General features: G+C 33.5%; 1 protein-coding gene and 1 pseudogene across 1 annotated transcript; one reads left to right on the top strand and one right to left on the bottom strand.

Moving 5' to 3' along the window:
• The first annotated feature begins 10762 nt into the window (after nt 1-10762).
• On the top strand, nt 10763-12755 carry LOC120157787 (annotated as a pseudogene).
• A 1322-nt stretch (nt 12756-14077) lies between these two features.
• Nucleotides 14078-18649, bottom strand: LOC120157822 (E3 ubiquitin-protein ligase ATL4-like). Its single transcript, XM_039168832.1, has 3 exons — nt 18265-18649; nt 17217-17314; nt 14078-14652 (listed from the first exon to the last, which is right to left on the bottom strand). The coding sequence occupies exons 1-3, from the start codon at nt 18421-18423 to the stop codon at nt 14100-14102; spliced, it is 810 nt and encodes a 269-aa protein (XP_039024763.1). The 5' UTR covers nt 18424-18649; the 3' UTR covers nt 14078-14099.
• Nucleotides 18650-19679: the final 1030 nt, after the last annotated feature.

A 19679-nucleotide genomic window follows, 5' to 3' on the forward strand; every position in this document is an offset into this window, starting at 1 on the left:
TTGAATTTGATCTTGAAAAGACTTGGAGAAATTGATTTGATATTCGAATAATTGAGTCAAATATACTTATAAAATCATTTGTAAAATCTTAAAATTCATTTAACTTAATTTATTATATCGAAACATCAAAATATTTTAAACATAATCCATTATTGCTTTGATCTTAGCTCCGCAACCTGAAATGATAGAGATTTTTCCCCCGTGACAACATGTAAGTGTAAGTTTTTTAGGAAAAAAACCCAAGAATCTGTATCTTCTCATTCAACAAGGGCAAAAGCAACTTGAAGAATTTTGAGATTACCATATTAGATAACTGCCAATAGTAGAACTTATTTGCATTTTTCATACAAGAATGTCCCATCAATTTGGACCATGAGCTTGCAGTATTTCACAACATTAATGCACTATGGATAAAACTAAAAAAACTGGTAGAATTGGCATTGACTGCGAAGCACTCGATCATTGTGGTATGCATGATAAGTTTTGAAATTGACTTTTATCCCAAGATTTAGTATGTGAACTACCCTAAACGAACTTGGTAGCTCGTTGTAAGATAAATATCACTTACCGTGAAGTTTTGTATGTCATTATACTTTTCCTTCAATGCTTTCCTTTAGGAGATGGTGTACCTATATCAAGATTATATATCTGAAATCAGTGCCGCAATAAATATATGGGAGCTTGCTTTGACCATAAGAATGATAGCTTGGTAGATAATGTCAGATTTCAAGTTGGGATGGTTCTGGTTGATCCATCTAGCACAACATGTATGAGGATCAATTAGTTCTCATATATTATTTTTTCTCTTCCTATTTGATACATGGATCATCTAGTTGCATATGTTATCACGTTAGACACAATAGCAAACATACTTTTCAGTGGTGGATTGATCAACTCTATAGTGAACAGAATTACAAATTTTTAATTCTTAATTGCGATAATTACTTTTTCTTTCGACAAAAACTCCATTCTGATATATAACTCACCATCATTGACTGATGAATTAAATCCGTACTCACCAATATTAGGCATATTTATAAATTTTCGCTCATACATTGCACCATAGACAGCTTCATACATGTGTGTTGAAGGTTCGATTTATATCATATTTTTGGGAACTTCATCTACATCATCATCATCGGAGTTCATATTGAACTGTGATGACTCTGGCTCAATGAATAGTCCAGTCTCAGCACCATCTGCACCTGGCTCACGAAGAGGTTCTTCTGGTGGAGATAAGAGTTCCTCTGTGATGCCATTATTTAGGTTGAACAAGCTTGTATTTGAATATTCCTTTGAACATGAAGGCATCATGTCATACGAGTTTTGAACTGAGTGTTGTGTCACATACATCTCTATATGAGGTCGAAGAAGCTCGCAGTTTAATGTCTCCCCTGAAACTTGAAGGCATCATGTCAAATTTGTACTGATCAGATTGTCTTATCGAGGGCATCCCTATATTCAAGTCAAAAGTTGACAAATGAATGCATTTCCCTTGAACTGGAAGCGATGCTACCATACATATTGTACGTAGAGCCACATCGATAGAGATCATAACAAGTTACTAATGAATGTCTCCCCATTGAACTTAATAGGATGATACGTACCAGGATGTGGATTTCCCATTAACGAGTTAAAATCATTGCACATTACTTGAGTTGGGCTGTCAACTTGATTAGCTTGTTGAGCCAGTCCATAGTGAGAGCATAATGACATACCACGAACCGCAGACACTTCAACAAATATCGCATACATTTATGTTTTAGAGTCTGAATTTTGATTATAAGAATCAACCATCATAACAACATCGTCATCGTTGGAGAGTTCAAACGTTGTATAAGTTAACGGAAATACTGCAGTTGTAAATTTGTACTATAGTGAGAATAGTCTTTTTGTACTTCCAACATTAACCTTCCTTAAAATTTTAGTGATCAGCTCCTCAAGAGTGATGTTTCTCTTGAAGGATATTCTGACATAATGATTTGATGCGAAGACAACGCCTGTTTCATCTTCTCGAATTTGTCCATTATAGTAGATAATAGCTGAAATACACATCATTTTGAGATTTTGAAAGATTGAGAGTCTTATATCTACGAAAATAATTGCTGAAATACGCCTAATTAAATAAATAATAAAATTAGCTGACCATATTTCCATATGTAATGGGGTGAGGGGGAGGTAAGGTAGTAGGCTGACCCTATTTTAGTATACAAACTAAAATATAAATTAATACTAAATATATATATATATAGTAAATTAAATAAAATAATTTAATATTGTTAATGTATCAATAAAATATCTCGAGATTTAATCTCGCCTTTCCTTTTACAATCGTAACAAATAATAGGAAATAGTTAGTAAAAAATATTGGTCAAATAATTAATGCTCTGATACCAATTGTTGAGTTAATCGATCGATGGAATAGACCAAGAAGGGGGTGAATTGATAATTAAAATTTTGGTGGAAGCTTTTGCAGAAAATTGAAAAGATTTGCACATCAATTTAGAGTGGTTCGATTTTCTCAACCAAAGTCTACGTCCACTACCTTAGCTATCCACACTAAGGATTTTCCAACAAATTCACTAATTTGTTCTTTCTTTTGAGGCCAAAGAGATAACCTTACAACTCCCTCAAGAATATACCCCAATTCTTGAGAATAATCTTTCTCAAAGAGAAGATTACAAATTTGCAAACTTACAAGGAAATCTTCACAAGGTAGATTGTTAGCACAATTATAGAAAAAAGAAAGGAACACTAAAAAATGAATACAATTGAGCACAAGCAGTGTTCTTGAAAGCAAAATGAATATTGAATGAAAAATAGGTTTGAAATGCTCAAACTTGAGGTTTGATGCTTTCTCTTTGATTCTCTCTTGATTCTTGTTCTTGTGCTTTCTTGTTATTGATCAATGGCTTCTAAGCTTGTTTAAATACACCTTCAAATGATTTTGAACGTTGGGGATGATTAGTGGAGTCAGTAGAGCCGTTTAAGTGAGAAAACAATTAATTAAATCAGTTGGGAGAGTCAGTACATCGATGCATACCCAAGGTGCATCGGTGCATCAAGTGTAAAATTTAAATATTTTGACCGTTGGACCCTTAGTGCATCAGTGCACTAAGAGTGCAACGATGCATAAAATGCATTCGATGTTTCAAAATAGCCAGAGTGCATCGATGCATAGCTGGTGCATCGATGCGTAGCTGGTGCATCGATGCATGAAATGCATTCGATGTTCAATTTATTCCATGGTGCATCGATGCATGGATTCGTACATCGGTGCATCACTCTGAAAAATTGATTTTAGGCTTGATTTTGGTTCAAAATACTTTGTGAATTTTTTTTAAAAAATATATTAAGTATAAAACACAATTTTACACATTTAGTAAGGTTTGAATTTGATCTTGAAAAGACTTGGAGTAATTGATTTAATATTCGAATAATTGAGTCGAATATACTTATAAAATAATTTAAAAAATCTTAAAATTCATTTAACTTAATTTGTTATATCGAAACATCAAAATGTTTTCAACAATCTCCCCCTTTTTGATATAACAAAACATGTGTGTAATTTTAAGATTTTCTTTGAAAATAAATTTTGAAAAATTAAGTTTGAAATTACTCCCCCTCACTTTAACACTTATCCCATTTAAAACATTTTAACAGTTAACACTTCTCCCCCTTTTTGTTAAATCAAAAAGACTTAAAAATCGATTTAAACAAGGTTTTGAAAAACATAGCCAATTGATTAAATATATATATATATATATATAGCTTTAGCTACTAAGATCAAAGATCAAAAGAGAGATTAGCTATTAGTTTCATAATCAATATTCATGATCAAATGTGAAATGGCATAATTGGTCATAATGAACTAATATGATGCAAAAATTAAGAAACATTAAGCTCAAAATAATAAAGTTAAAATCAAACCAAATATATATAATAAGTTCAATCATCTAAGCATCCAAATCATAACTCTTAACAAATTCAAACATTTAAGGATCCAAAATAAACAATCCAGAAACATCAAAATCAATCCAAGTTTTAGAAAACCAAGAAAGCATAACAAGGAAACAAATCTACTCCATCGGAGGATCAAGAGGAGAAGGATAATGAGCTCGAACTTCAAGAGTGGGAAAGTTCATTTGTTCACGCATCTCCCGCTGAAACTCAGTAATCTGAGACTCCATGGAGGCAAATCTCAGATCAAACGACTCTCAGAAAGATCGAAAATATGGTGACGTTTGATCTTCTTGTCGTGTTGGTTCCGATGCAGGCCGTCTGGTACGTGATCGTCGATATCTTGCATGAGCTACTCAAATTCTGGATCATCGTTAGCAGCCGGAGCTGGATGAAGAGGAGGAGCACGAGAGGAGCTAGGAGCAGCTCATGAAGAACTCGCTCCCAGAGTTTGCTTATCGGGTCGAAAGACCCAAAGACCAGTTTCCTCGTCTTGTTTCCAATCCGCTTTCTTCAACGAGGTGAGATTGATTGGGTTTTGGAGAGGAATATGATTGTCAAGAGAGACATTTAGACCGAGTTTGATAAAAAGGTTACTAAGAAGACATCCATAAACTAATGTTTCGACATGTTTTGAAGGAACAATGTTTATGATATCCACTAGTTGACTAAAAATAATGTGGGGCAGATTTATTTTGTTTTTATTCTTGAGACAGTGCATCCACCATAAATCCCTAGCACAAAGAGTGGAGTACCTACCTCCGGATGGTCTAAACCACCAATAAATCATCAAATAAAGAAAACGATCGTGGTGAGAACGTAGAGTACTAACACTAGCGTTTGGAACATAGGGATAATCCACAGTTTCATTCTCATTAAATAAACCTTCGTCATCTAACCCAAAACGGAAAGCTATAGTCTCGAGGTCAATATTTTAATATATTGTCCTAAAAGATATGATCTAATTGTTATAGTCCCACATTGAGTTTGGTCTTGAATGCATACCGCATTGGAGTAAAAAATGCGGACTAACTTATGATAGACGATAGGTTTGAGGTGAAATATTTTATCAAACTTCCAAGTTTTAAGAATCAGAAGGTATTCGAAGTCAATATCTATCATGGCTTGAATAGAAGGAATACGCTCTTCCCGGATTCTATAGGATTTGAAAGAATTTATGTACCTAGAGTACAAGTCGTCTCTACGACGTTCAGGCATATTAAAACAGGATCCTAAAAGAGATGTAGGTGGAGGAGGAATGAGATTAGGAGGTTGGTTTGAACGAGAACAACTTGATAAAGTTCTAGGGCGTTTGGGATTAGACATGTTTTAGGAATTGAAAAGGACTGAAACCTGCAATTTGAAACACATGTATGCACAATAATCAATCTCAAAACTCAATTGAGTCCTCAATAATTCAAGGTTCTCTAAACTGAATCCTAATGGGCAAGGTTTTGAAAACTATTTGAAAATAATTTTTGAAAAATCATAATATGTATAGTTTTCTTGAAAACAAAATAATTAAATAAAAAACATCAAATTTTTAAAATTAAATTCAGACTTTCGATTTTTTTTAAATTTTGAAAAATCAAAAATTCTTTGAAAATTTGTGAGTTTTTGATGAAATTGGTTGTAAAATCTAGTTTTAAATCATCAAACAATCAATGCCCGATATAATGTTCATCCTAGAACTAGTCCTAAGATCAAAATATGATAAACTAGAAATTTTTAGAAAAATACCTTGAAAAATTTCGGATTGAAGAGAATGAGATGTTGTGTTGCACGATTTAATGATAGTAGCAGGATATAGAGATGAAGAGCTCGAAGATTCCAATAAATTTTTGTTGATTTTGAGCAGATGGAGGATTTAGAGAGGAAGAGAGGCGTACGACTAGAGAGGGTTTAGTTTTAGGGTTTAAAACAAATAAGAAAATAAGCCTTTTAAACCCAAAACCCGACGGATGCATCGATGCATGGCCTTGTGCATCGATGCACATTCAAGGCGTGCATTGGTGCACCTTCATGGTGTATCGATGCACATTCAAAGGGATGCATCGATGCACTGTTAAGTGTATCGATGCATGAAGCACAAAAATGACAAAAATCCATTTTAAACACTAAAAAATGCTAAATTAATTAGCTCTAGTGGTATTGACAACTCATATATTGAAATTAATCATGTTCAATCAATCAAATTAATCCTTAAACAACATTTAAACATAAAATTAATTTTCACCAAAGAACATAAACTCCCCCTAACTAATAGCAATGAATGCAATGAAAAATTACTATTATAAGCATTTTTCATTTATTCTTAAAAATGTTAAAATTATTTTAAACACTAAGTGAAGATAGATCAGTTAAACCTAATTCTCTCCTAAGTGTCCAAAATCTTTCTTTGTCTAAAGGTTTTGTAAAGATATCAAGCTAATTGATGCAAAGTATCAATAAATTCTAGAACTACATCTTCCTTAGCGACATGGTCTCTAATGAAGTGATGTCTTATTTCAATATGCTTAGTTCTAGAGTGTTGAATGGGATTTTTTTAGTGAGACAAATAGCACTAGTATTGTCACACTTGATAGGAATGATACATACTTCAATTCCATAATAAAAAAATTGTTGTTTCATCCATAAAACTTGTGCACAACAACTACCGGCTGAAATATATTTCGCTTCAGTGGTAGATAATGCAACACAATTTTGTTTCTTTGAAAACCAAGAAATCAACATATTTCCAAGGAATTAGCAAGTACCAGAGGTGCTTTTCCTATCTAATTTGCATCCTCCATAATCCGCATCAGAGAAGACATGCAAGCTAAAACTAGAGTCTTTAGAATACCAAAGTCCTAAATTAGGAGTGTCCTTAAGGTATCTAAAGATTCTCTTAACAGCTAGTAAATGTGATTCCTTAGGGAATGATTGAAATCTAGCACATAAGCAAACACTAAACATAATACATGATCTACTTGCAGTTAGATAAAGCAATAAACCAATCATTGACCTATATAATTTAACATCCACACATTTGCCTCCTTCATCTATGTCAAGCTTTGTTGATGAGCTCATTGGAGTGTCATGTGGTTTCCCATTTTCTAGTCAAAACTTCTTGAGCATGTCTTTGACGTACTTAGCTTGATTGATGAAGATACCATCTTTTCTTTGCTTGATTTGGAGTACCAAGAAAAATGAGAGCTCCCCCATCATGCTCATCTCGAATTCACTTTGCATTAGCTTAGAAAATTCTTGGCAAATAACATCATTAGTAGAACCAAATATTATATCATCAACATAAATTTGAACTACTAATAAATATTACCTTTATGCTTTAAAACAATGTAGTGTCAACCTTCACTTTTGAAAAACCTTTTTCAATTAAAAAGTTTGACAATCTTTCATACCAAGCCCTAGGAGTTTGTTTTAAACCGTAAAGCGCTTTTGTCAATTTAAGAACATGATTTGGAAATTTTGAATCTTCAAAACCTGGAGGTTGTTCCACATACACTTCTTCTTATATAAAACCATTTAAAAATGCACTTTTAACATCCATTTGATATAATTTAAATTCATGAAAGCATGCAAATGTTAATAACATTCTAATTGCTTCCATCCTAGCTACGGAAGCATATGTTTCATTATAGTCTATGCCTTATTCTTGAGTATACCCTTGAGCAACAAGTCTAGTCTTGTTTCTCACTATATTACCACTCTCATCAAGATTATTCCTAAATACCCATCTAGTACCTACAGTAGATTTATTACTAGGCCTTTCAACTAATGTCCAAACTTTACTTCTCTCAAATTGATTTAACTCTTCTTGCATAGTCATAATCCAATGTTCATCTTTTAATACATCTTTAATATTCTTAGGCTTTATGCATGAGATAAATGCAACATAATTACAAATATTTCTAAGAGAGGATCGAGTTGTTACGCCTTTGGATGGATCACCTATAATTTCACCATCCTTGACATAGTTGTACTCTCTTGGGTAAGATACTTCCCTTTCTTCAATGGTTGGATTCTCGAGAGGATCATGGGTTTCCTCATCTTTTGTTTCTTTATTTGATGATGGTTCTCCAACGTCATGTCTAACGTCATATGTATTTATAACACCTACATCATCATTCAAACAAGAATCCTTCCTCGGAAGGAGATTATCATCGAAAACAACATGTATATATTCTTCTATAACCAAAGTTCTTTTATTAAATACTCAATAAGCTTTAACATTTAAGGAATAACCCAAAAAAATTCATTCATCACTTTTAGCATCAAATTTGCCAAGGTTGTCTTTACAGTTGTTTAAAACAAAACATTTACATCCAAAAGGATGAAAATAACTAATGTTAGGCTTTTTAGTTTTAAAAAGTTCATATAGAGTTTTCTTTAAAATAGGCCTAATCATTACTCGATTAATAACATAACAAGCGGTATTTGTGGCTTCCGCCCAAAAATATTTTGGCAAATTGTTTTCACAAAGCATGATTCTAGCCATTTCTTCTAAAGTTCGATTTTCCTCTCAACAACTCTATTTTGTTGAGGGGTTCTAGGTGCTGAAAAATTATGGCTAATATCATTTGAATTACAAAATTCAGTAAATCCAAGATTTTCAAATTCAGTTCCATGATCACTCCTAACACTAGTTATAGAGTAACCTTTTTTTTTGGATTACTTTTGAAAATGTGATGAATTTTTCTAATGCTTCATCTTTAGTACTTAAGAATAGAACCCAAGTATATCTAGAATAGTCATCTACCAAGACAAATGCATATTGTTTTCCACCCAAGCTAGTATTTCTAGATGGCCTAAAAAGATCTAAGTGTATCAATTATAATACTCTACTAGTTGATACATCGTTAATGAATTTAAAAGGAACTCGCTTCTGTTTTCCTTTAGCACAAGCATCACAGATTTTATCATTATCAAATTTTAGTTCAGGCAACCCTCGAACTAAATCACCTTGAATTAGCCGTTGCAAAACACTCATACTAGCATGTCCTAGTCTCCTATGCCATAACCAACTATCATGCTCATCCTTAGCAACTAGACATAAATTAGTCATATCAATAGAATCTAAATGCACCATGTAAATGTTCTATGACCAACAAGCATATTCCGATTAGATGCAATGTCAATGACTTTACAATCATTAGTTTCAAACATGACATTGAATCCCTTATCACATAATTGACTAATACTCAAAAGATTATGCTTTAACTCATTCACATATAAAACATTTTTAATTTGTATGGAAGAGGTATTACCTATTGTACCTATACCTTCAATGTGACCTTTTGAATTATCACCAAAAGTCACTTCTCCTCCATTTTTGGTGTTAAGCTCTATGAACCGGCTTTTGTCCCCGGTCATGTGTCTTGAGCATCCACTATCAATGTACCATGAGTTTGAATTTGTTTCCCGTGCCTTGTAGCAATGCTCATTTTCCTATAAACATAGATTAATTTCTAATTTTTGGTACCCAAATTCTTTTGGGTCCATATTCATTAGTTTCCAAAATCCTAGTCCCCTTAGGTATCCATTTATGTAGGATATCCTTATCTTTAGTAGTAATGAGTCCTTTAGGAACCCATATACTTCTAACGATTTTTCCATTATGACATACCACGAACTGCAAACACTTCAACAAATATCGCATACATTTATGTTTTAGAGTTTGAATTTTGATTATAAGAATCAACCATCATAGCAACATCGTCATCGTTGGAGAGTTCAAACGTTGTATAAGTTAACGAAAATACTGCAGTTGTAAATTTGTACTATAGTGAGAATAGTTTTTTGTACTTCCAACATTAACATTCCTTTAAATTTTAGTGATCAGCTCCTCAAGAGTGATGTTTCTCTTGAAGGATATTCTGACATAATGATTTGATGCGAAGACAACGCCTGTTTCATCTTCCCGAATTTGCCCATTATAGTAGATAATAGCTGAAATACACCTCATTTTGAGATTTTGAAAGATTGAGTCTTATATCTTCGAAAATAATTGTTGAAATACGCCTAATTAAATAAATAGTATACAAACTAAAATATAAATTAATGCTAAATATATATATATATAAATAATATATAGTAAATTAAATAATATAATTTAATATTGTTAATGTATTAGCAAAATATCTCAAGATTTAATCTCGCCTTTCATTTTACAATCGTAACAAATAATACGAAATAGTTAGTAAAAAATATTGGTCAAATAATTAAATATAAAATAAATATAATATAATATAATAAAAAATAATTTTGCCTTCTATGAACTATAACAAAATCTACACAGCTTAATAGAAGGAATGATGTAAAAGTAATTTGGGTGTGGTTTGATGTTTGCGTTCGAGGATACTTATATGGGAGGGGATGTGTGAGTCATCGAAATTTAAGACTCGGGTAAGAATGAAGTACCAAATAATTTAAGGTGAATAATAGAAGGAATGAATCACCATCTGTGCCTTCTGTCGTGTGTCATCTTTACCACGAAGGCACATATGGTGTTCTGCACTTTGCCACGTGGTGTCAACTCGAACAAAAACTCAAGGAAGGTGTGTTTGGTGATCTACGCCTTCCGTTTATGTCAATAAATAGATGTTAGATCGGTAAAATTTGATCAATATGTGACTCACATATAATAATTTGATTATTTCGGTTATTTTTGAGTAAAAACGCCTCAAGGTCTTCATTACGTTAGTCTTTTGTATTGTAGTTTACGCAGACAGACGCGAGAAAAGTTGAGCATAAATTATTTAGTGTCGAAACTTGCGGTAGGCTCGGACCTGTCCCCCTTTTAAACTGGTCCATACAAACTCCTCATACAATCAAACATTTTGACTCTTATTTCACTCTTCAAGGGAAAAAAATAAATAACTGATGGAAATGGGTGACCAGTACGGCCTGCCTGATCTCCAGCGGCTTTTAACGAGTAGTACCCATTTCCCGGTATCCCTGCCGCTGCCTTCTGACCCGTACTTTGCTCATAGGAACATGACTCCGTCAATTCCTTACCATGATGCAGCGGCCTACATGCTCAGCAATGGGATTGCAATGCCTAGCGGTTTGCTTAGGTTTGGCCCCAGCTCCACCACCGCTTTTACTGCTTCAGCTTCTTCTGGTGGTGGTGGTGGGTGGAGTATGGGAAGTTTCGAAGGCGGAAACAGCCGGTGGCCGAGGCAAGAACTCTCTTGAGATCAGATCTAGACTTGATTCCATGTTCAAAGGGGCTAACCAGAAAGGACCCTTGTGGGATGAAGTCTCTAGGTATATTTTTATACATATATCATCATTACACTAAACTAAACTGACTGCAATCTTCTTTTTCTTCTTCTTCTTGTTTCAGTTATATGATATATGCTTAATCAAGAAACCCTATTCAGCTTTGCTGAGTGAAACCCTTTTGTCTTTCTACTTATACGAAAAGTCCCACATAAGCTTTGAATCAAATGATTTTTTTTTCTTCATCTCAAATGGATTTTTAATAAGTTTCTGTTTGAAAGCAACAGATCTGTGAGTTAACACGGAGATGCAGGTGTTCTTTCTTCTGTAAAAAATAGAAATGGAAAATTTTTCTTGTTTTCTCGATAGCAGTGAACCAACGGCATTCCTTTACTTCCACAAAACAGAAACTTAGTGAACCCTAAACTATAGTAATTAATTTAATATTTTATCTATAATTTTTAATTATTTTATGTTTAACTTGTTTATCATGATATAGAATAATGGCGGAGGAATATGGATACATGAGAAGTGGGAAGAAATGTAGAGAGAAGTTTGAAAACCTATACAAATACTACAAAAAGACCAAGGAAGGTAAAGCTGGGAGACAAGATGGGAAAAATTACAGGTTCTTTAAACAGCTGGAGGCCATCTGTGGTGAAACAAGCAATCCTCCAAGTTCAGTCCCAGAAACCAGCACTAATGTCCCGAGCAACCCTCAACAAGAAGAATCCATTCAGGAACGAAAGATAAGTGAGAGCCTCGGTTTCTCCGAATTCGATAATTCGTTGTCCGAGGACGAAGATGGTGGCCAACGTTCGGCTTTTGCTTTCACGGAGAATCAAAAGAGGGTAAAGAAGGGGTGGAAGAAGTGGAAGGTGAAGGACTTTGTGGATTCGCAAATGAAGAAGTTGCTCGATTCACAAGATGTTTGGATGGAGAGAATGTTGAAGGTCATTGAAGAGAAAGAGCAAGAAAGATCGTCGAAAGAGGAGTGGAGGAGACGGAAGGCTGCTCGTTTCGACGCAGCGCACGAGCTCTGGGTTAAGGAAAGAGCTTGGATTGAAGTTCGAGATGCTGCGTTAATGGAGGCCGTGAGGAAATTAAGTAAAACCCAGAACGAGATCAACAGAAACAGACCGAATGAGCATGAAATCTCAACCTTGGGACGAAGGTTCCAGGAAAATAATGGGTATTCGAATCAAAACACGTGGGAAGAAATAGAAGCGAAAATGATGAGTTCGGGGTATGAACGTGAAACGAACAACGCCGAGTGTTACAAGAAGCATAAAGAGGGCCATTTTCAGCAGCTTGAGTCCTCCATTGATGGTGAAGAAAATAAGAGCGTTTACGGTGCAAAACATATGGATTCATCATCGCCACCTTCGAGTTCTTACGACATCAATTCATTTCATATTTCTGCAGTGAGCCAAGGAGATCAATGGGACAGAAACGGATTGAAGATGATGAGTGAGGGAAAGAATCAACAAAGTTAGTTCTCCGTCTGTCTATTCTCTCATTATTAGCACTCACGTATATAAAAGAGCTTAAACTAGTCCCTTAAGCAAGTTTCTGCAGGAGAATTTATGGATCTTTATGACTTAATATTAAAGATTCAGGATTCTAAAATCTCAAGAACATGAAATCTGATCTTTTTAAAAAATTATAAAGAAAATACCTGAATGCTTGATATTTTCAAATCTCAAGAATAAATTACATGTTATCAACCTTAAATAAATAAAAAAAATGTTTGTTAAGTGCCGTATTTTATAGTGTTGAATTGAATCTAGAAAATTATTAAATATATTAAATAATATTTTATATCCAAATATTGGATAAAATTTAAAAGCATAATTTAATATTTCATTCTAAAGAGAGAATTATTTTAAATATACATAAATAGAATGATTTAACATATCTTACTGTACTTCGTTACCTACTTTTTGTTATCCAACACTTTTAAACAACCAAATACTTCTCCATGAAATTGCCTTCGCGTTATCTTAAATTTTAAATATATAAATCATTTAATATTCGCAAAATAATATTATATTTGATATTAATTATTAATTAATTATTAATTTATGCATCCAATACAGCTAGGGTTTGCTGGGCTTAAGGTTGGGCTTGACAGGCCCATTTTACTTGTTGATTTATTTTGCCTAAGTTTTTTGGGCCTTTGTTGTACCATGCTATTTCTAAATGAAATTTCATTGAAGAAAACAACTAAATAAATAAACCAGAAAGGGAATATTTTAATTGAAAAATAAAATAATTAACAAATAATATAATAATAATTATGTTTCATTTTTGCTTCTCATCTATATGTTTCGTTTGACAATCTGTTACATAAATTGTACGGGTCTATTTTTTTATTAAATATCTTATTATTTTTTATTATTATCTAATCGCCCATTTTTACTCATCAGCTATTCTAAATCTAAAATTAAAACTTCACATAATATAATTAGATCATATCTTTTATTATTTTTTTGTTTAAAGAGAATAAATAAGCATTTTAATTTTGTGGACTTAAATAAAACCCTATTTATTTGTTTAAAGAGAATAAATAAGCATTTTAATTTTGTGGACTTAAATAAACCCTTTTAAATTAAAATATTTTAATGAAAATAATACGCTGGTACTGTCCCCTAACCTATTGGGCTATTTTCTATTTTAGCCTCACATTGGCATTTAGACACTAATGGGGCGAATCGATTGACACGTGGTCTCAACTATCTTTCGGCTATGGTAATCGTACTGGCTAGCTTTTAGCCAACAACAGAATGATAATTGGACTAGTCAATTTTGTCGGTAATACAACTAAGATTCTTTAGTGACGCTTGAAATGTCACTAGTTTAACACATACGTGCTTCTTTAAATAAAGCATGCGGAAAACAAAGAAAACGGATAATTACACAAAAACAACCAAACTTTCGAAATATTTACAATAACCCACCAAAAAAAAACAAAGGGAAACTAATCCCTTCACAACCAGGAGACCTTTACAATCAACAAACAAGGATAATTCAAGGGTTTGAAGGGCATTCCACAAGCTTCTTTCTCGACTCTTTAATGGCGTTTTCATCGTCTCGTTCGTACGGGACATGGTTTCTCCTGCTTCTGGATTTCCATTTCTTCCCACACTTGCAAAAGAATTCTCTTGAATCTGTTCCATTGCGGGGTTGTCGCGGGTTCTCAATGAAAAACCCTGCCCTCTCAACAAACAGTTGTACGCGTGTGTGTCGAAAGACTCCAGGCCGAAATGCGATCGAATGGAGGAACTGAACAACGGTTGCATCAACCGTTTCTTCTCGGGGAATTCGCGTAATGACACTCGGCAAACAGGGCACGTGGAATGCTGTTGCAGCCATATATCGATGCATGTTACATGGAAGGAGTGGCCACAATAGGGGAGGATTCGCAAGGTGTCTTCGCAGCGGTATTCCGAAAGGCAAACTGGGCACCTGCGGCACATAGCAATTCAACATTTTTATTAGCTGCGTCCGGATTAAGGATTCCATAAGCAATCCAACTGAACAAAATACGTAAAAACATCTAAAAACAGACGAATTATTGATGAAACAAATAAGAATCCCAGAATGCAGGAACACTTCAAAATGCATTATTAAAGAACAATATTCTGTCATGTACAATCATAAGTTACATAATCAGAAGAACCAAAATCCCAAATCAACTAGCATCAATAAGAAAAGAAAGCAGCATTGTTAACATTCCCAAACCAAAGTAAATGTGGAGGTTGGCTGTTTCATCGAATCCAACTCGAGTAGCTTGAGAGCATAAATGTCTCATTTACACCCCTAGTTTACACAAACCAAACCCGGAATTAACCACACATAAAACGGTCTAAAATCCGAAATGAACCAAACCTAGAATACTTGAAATTGAAATACCTTACATTTGAAATGATTCGAACTCAAATCATCTCGACATGATCTGAAATCAAACCCTTCCAATTGCCACCTGTATCCCTTATCTAGTCATTCCAGATTTAGTGGGAGCAAATAAAGAAACAACTGCCTCCATTTTTTATTTGATGGAACAACCAACCTCCACTTAACATGATAATCAGGAACATCTTAATCCAATAAAAGTGGAGAATGCCTTAGGTCAACCTCAAGGTAGTGAGCTTTGCAATTAGTGTTATGAAAAAATCTTAAAACCAAACTTTTTTGTATAGCAGGTCGATGACCACTTAAAAAGGTTAGATCTATGAATAAAGAAAATATAGGGGCAATACAAAGAATACGCTATTCACCACTCTTTTAATGAAGATGGTAACTTTATCAATGAAGAAACCAGAAGTTTTATAATCGAAGAAAAAGGGAAACAGAAGTTTGCTTGAACAACGTTTTTCCAAGCGGTACTCATTGTGAGTAAAGCATCTTTCATCATTTTTGCCCAGCAAGTCTCTATCAGAACGTTTCAAAAGAATAATTAATATTGGCTATGATCACTAAAATGCCAGACGCATCAAATCATAATTGAAAATGTGGCATGTTCATAGCACGAAAAGTAAGATGATAGAAAACGGAAAGGCAGCCTATATCTAGGCATGTGAGATGAAGATAACACTTCGCATCTGTGCTGTCAGCGCAAAAAATGCAAACCTTTAATAATAAAAATCCCCAAAAATGTTATGCAAAATTAGAAGGCCTCAAATTATTGTGCTTTACTCTTCCTTTATTGGGACCCAAATGCACCTTGGCATCGGAAACTAGCTCATGAAGCAAATATGACAGGCCATAGCTCACGCCTACATCTTCGAAACTTGGCAAGGAGAAGAAAACGAGAAAAAAAGAGGGAAATTTCAAGCACGGAGAACTGCAGCTAACTTCAGAAATCTACCACTACTGCGCTAGCACACTCTGTTGCTCTGTCCATTTTTATTAAGTATATGTGCCCAAAACTCATGTCTTGAGCATATCTAGACACGAGAATGGGGTTTTGATTCTCCAAGAAACCTCAAAATACATAGAAAACTTTAAAAGGCTGAACATTCCTATCAGCAAATACCTATACCCGATACTTCCACCAAAATCCTAGTAACATAGTTAGCATAGGTGAGAAACATTATTTGGAAACAGTAAACAACAAGGGACAGCTATAAAGATAAGTATCTATGTTTTCCTACTAGAAACATCTGTTTCCCAAATAGTTTTTAGTCAATGAGCATTAAGAGTAAAAGATTTATATTTTTCAAGTCAATATTCCTCCCTTTTGTTCAATCTCTCTTCTTCTTTCCCATGAATTTCCTCTTTTTCACCCTAAATATCTTTCCCTCTCCCTCATATCCCTGATCTTCGTTTATCCCTACTTCCCTGCCTCTTGTGCATAAAGTGTACAGCACACAAGAAGCAAAATTTTCTCATTGATATCTCATTCATTGCTTTCCTATGCTAGTTGCACGCCGGTATGATTGTCGAATGTATGTTACCGACTCGGGTATGTTTAAATTTTTTCTAAGTTTTCCATTCATTTGGAGGATATATAGGGTCATCTTCCAACCATACCCATATCTGAAAGTGTTGGACACAGTTGTTGAACATGGGCACTCCAAGGAAAATGAAGAGCCAGAGCAACATAATCTCCACCTCTTCCCTCGTTATTTTAAATTACTGGGGGAAATTATTAAAGCCAAAACAGACTAATTCCCATATAAAAACGTTTACGGACAAAAACCAGGAAGAAATACTCAATTTGCCCTCACAGAAACAGCATCAATATCTGAACAACCGTCCATAGTCTATCACATTTGTGACTTGATGATGCATTGATGCTTCATGGCCTTAAAGTAAAACCTTTCAGTTTGCCAAACCACTTCATTGGGCATTCATCTCAATACTATGAAAAGAAAATTGCATACACCAAAATGTAATAACTAACCTGCAAATCCTAGGCATCTAGCACTTTTTCATGGAAAAGTTACCTTCATGATATAATGTAAAATATTAAATAGTAAAGAAACGTGCAATAATTTCCTAAACAAAGCTAGGTTCCAAGCACGTACTGAGCATCTTTGTTAGCTGAGAAGCACTCCTCACAGAAATTCTTCGTCGGGAAATTTGCAACAACAACAGGCTCAAGACCGTGTGTACCCCTTTCGAGCTGCATATACGAAATTCAATATCGATAATGAATGAGGATCACTCCATAAAGAATGAACGAGACAATTGAAAAGATAATAAACATGATAATGATTCAGGTTTACTTCTATTACTTTCTGATTTTCATTTTTGTCCGGTTGGTTTTAGCAGAATGTCTGACTATGTTGCTATAGTCTTCAATTTTTTTCTAGGAATATTTATGTCCAACACATACTTTCCAAGAACACTCTAAATACATGTAAATTTTGGGAATATTGAACATGTCAATGGGACACATCCCGATCCGAGACTCTCACCCAAGTCTGAATCTACCTAAAATGACAAATATTTTCTCCTTCCCGCCCCCCCTCCTTTTCTCATGTACCTTTTAGTTCACATATCAACAAAGGCATTGGAGCCTAAAAGCCAAAAATCCTCCAAAATCATTACAATACATCTAAGAAATTTAAGAAAAACTTGTGAATCACCCAAAGAAAACCATAAATAAAATTTCTGTGGAAACCATTTTAGAAGTTTAAATGCAGAAGTAAACAATATCAACTATAATCCATACATAAAATCAAATTTCCACATAAGAAATGCCCAAAAGGGGAAAAAAATCAAAATTACTAAACATAAGGGGGGGAAACCCTTTAATCTTCTCTTCAGTGCCCTCAATATTCATCCTTTCATTGCTAATGTTGAATAACCACTAGCAATCAGATTCCAAAATTTAAAAAACCTATTATTATAGAAAAAAATTCGAAATTGACCAGAAATATATATATATATAAAGAAATGTTAGGAAACAATTGTTTTCCATCAGGCATCAGTATAGTTGAACATCCAACCAAACCAGAATTGTTAATAATAGTAAAAAAAGAAAGAAAAGAACACAACCCGGTTCTGGAAATTTAAGAATTAAGACCCCCAAAAAACTTTTCTTAAAAAAGAAAAGAAAAAAAAGCTTACCATACTAAGATCAGATCTTGAAGAAACAAAGAAGGATCTCCGAGAAGCTCTGAGCTGAATCCGAGCACAAATCAGACGTGTACAAATAAACACTATGAACATAATACTCACTGTGAAGCCTATTACTGTCATCACCAAATTCATCCCTCCCGATATCATTTCCTAATTATATATTTGTTCCACGAAAAACAAACATAAGAAAGAAAGAAATCAACTTCTCAAGCTCATTCCAAACAGAAGAAACAGACGTGAAGCGGTTCCAAGACAACTCATTTTCGATTTACACGAGCATCATAGAAATTGAAGGCTTTAGTGACGAAGTGAAAGAGTTTGAGCTTTGTCGCCGACTGTTTCATTGTTGGAAACGGAGAGGGGATCCATTTTATAAAAGAAGAAGCGCTTAAAGCTGATCTGTTGCTCAGTGTACTAACGTTGGTTTATTTGCTGATTTGTTTGGGTTAGTATGTAATTTGCTTCAACTTTCATGGTTAAAATATTTGGAGTAACACATGTGGTTGGACTTTGGGGTGATGACATAAATTTCTCTTTCAATTTTGCTTGTTGGGATTGTCTCAGGAAAGGCGGGTTAATATACGGCTAATATATAGCATTATCGGATACATTAAAATATTTAATAAATTCGGTTTAGCGGTACCTATTATGTTGACAACTATAATATTTAGGTAGAAAATATGAAAAACTATTAAAAAATTTGGTAACCGGTAAACTTTGGTTATCGGTAAGTATCTATCCTTTTTATAAAAGTGTCCATACGTTACATATCAAGTAAATTTACCGGTTTTGTCATAATGAATCTGGTTTTGTCATATTTTTACTGTTATATGTAAATTATCTATCTTTTTATAAAAGTGTCCATACTTATTCACTGTGAAAATATATTTATTATTATCTTTAGTTAATATTGTTAAATTTAAATCTAAATATATTTTATAAAATATCAAAACAATTAAATAATTTTTTGTAAATGAATTATTAAATTAATATTTAGGTGGAAAACATGAAAACTATTAAAAAAATTGAAACTAAATTACATAACTTTCAAAAAAGTATATATCATTTTTATAAAGTGTCCATACTTATTTCACTGTTGAAAACATATTTATTATTATTTGGTTAATATGTTAAATTTAAATTCTAAATAATATTTTATAAAATATCAAAACAATCAAATAAAATTTTGTGTAAATTAAATTATTAAATTAATATTGTAGGTGGGAAAACATGAAACACTATTAAATAAATTGAAACATAAATTACATAACTTTAAAAGCAGTTTTAAATCCTAAAAAGTGTCGATACTTTTAAAATATCGATCCAAAACGATATACCAGGTAAAATATGATAAAACCGGTAACAAAATGATAAAACGGTAAATTTAAAAGTGTCGATACGTT

This window comes from Hibiscus syriacus, unplaced genomic scaffold, assembly GCF_006381635.1.
Source record: "Hibiscus syriacus cultivar Baekdansim isolate YM2019G1 unplaced genomic scaffold, ASM638163v2 tig00111276_pilon, whole genome shotgun sequence".
In the NCBI taxonomy this organism is placed as follows: domain Eukaryota; kingdom Viridiplantae; phylum Streptophyta; class Magnoliopsida; order Malvales; family Malvaceae; genus Hibiscus; species Hibiscus syriacus.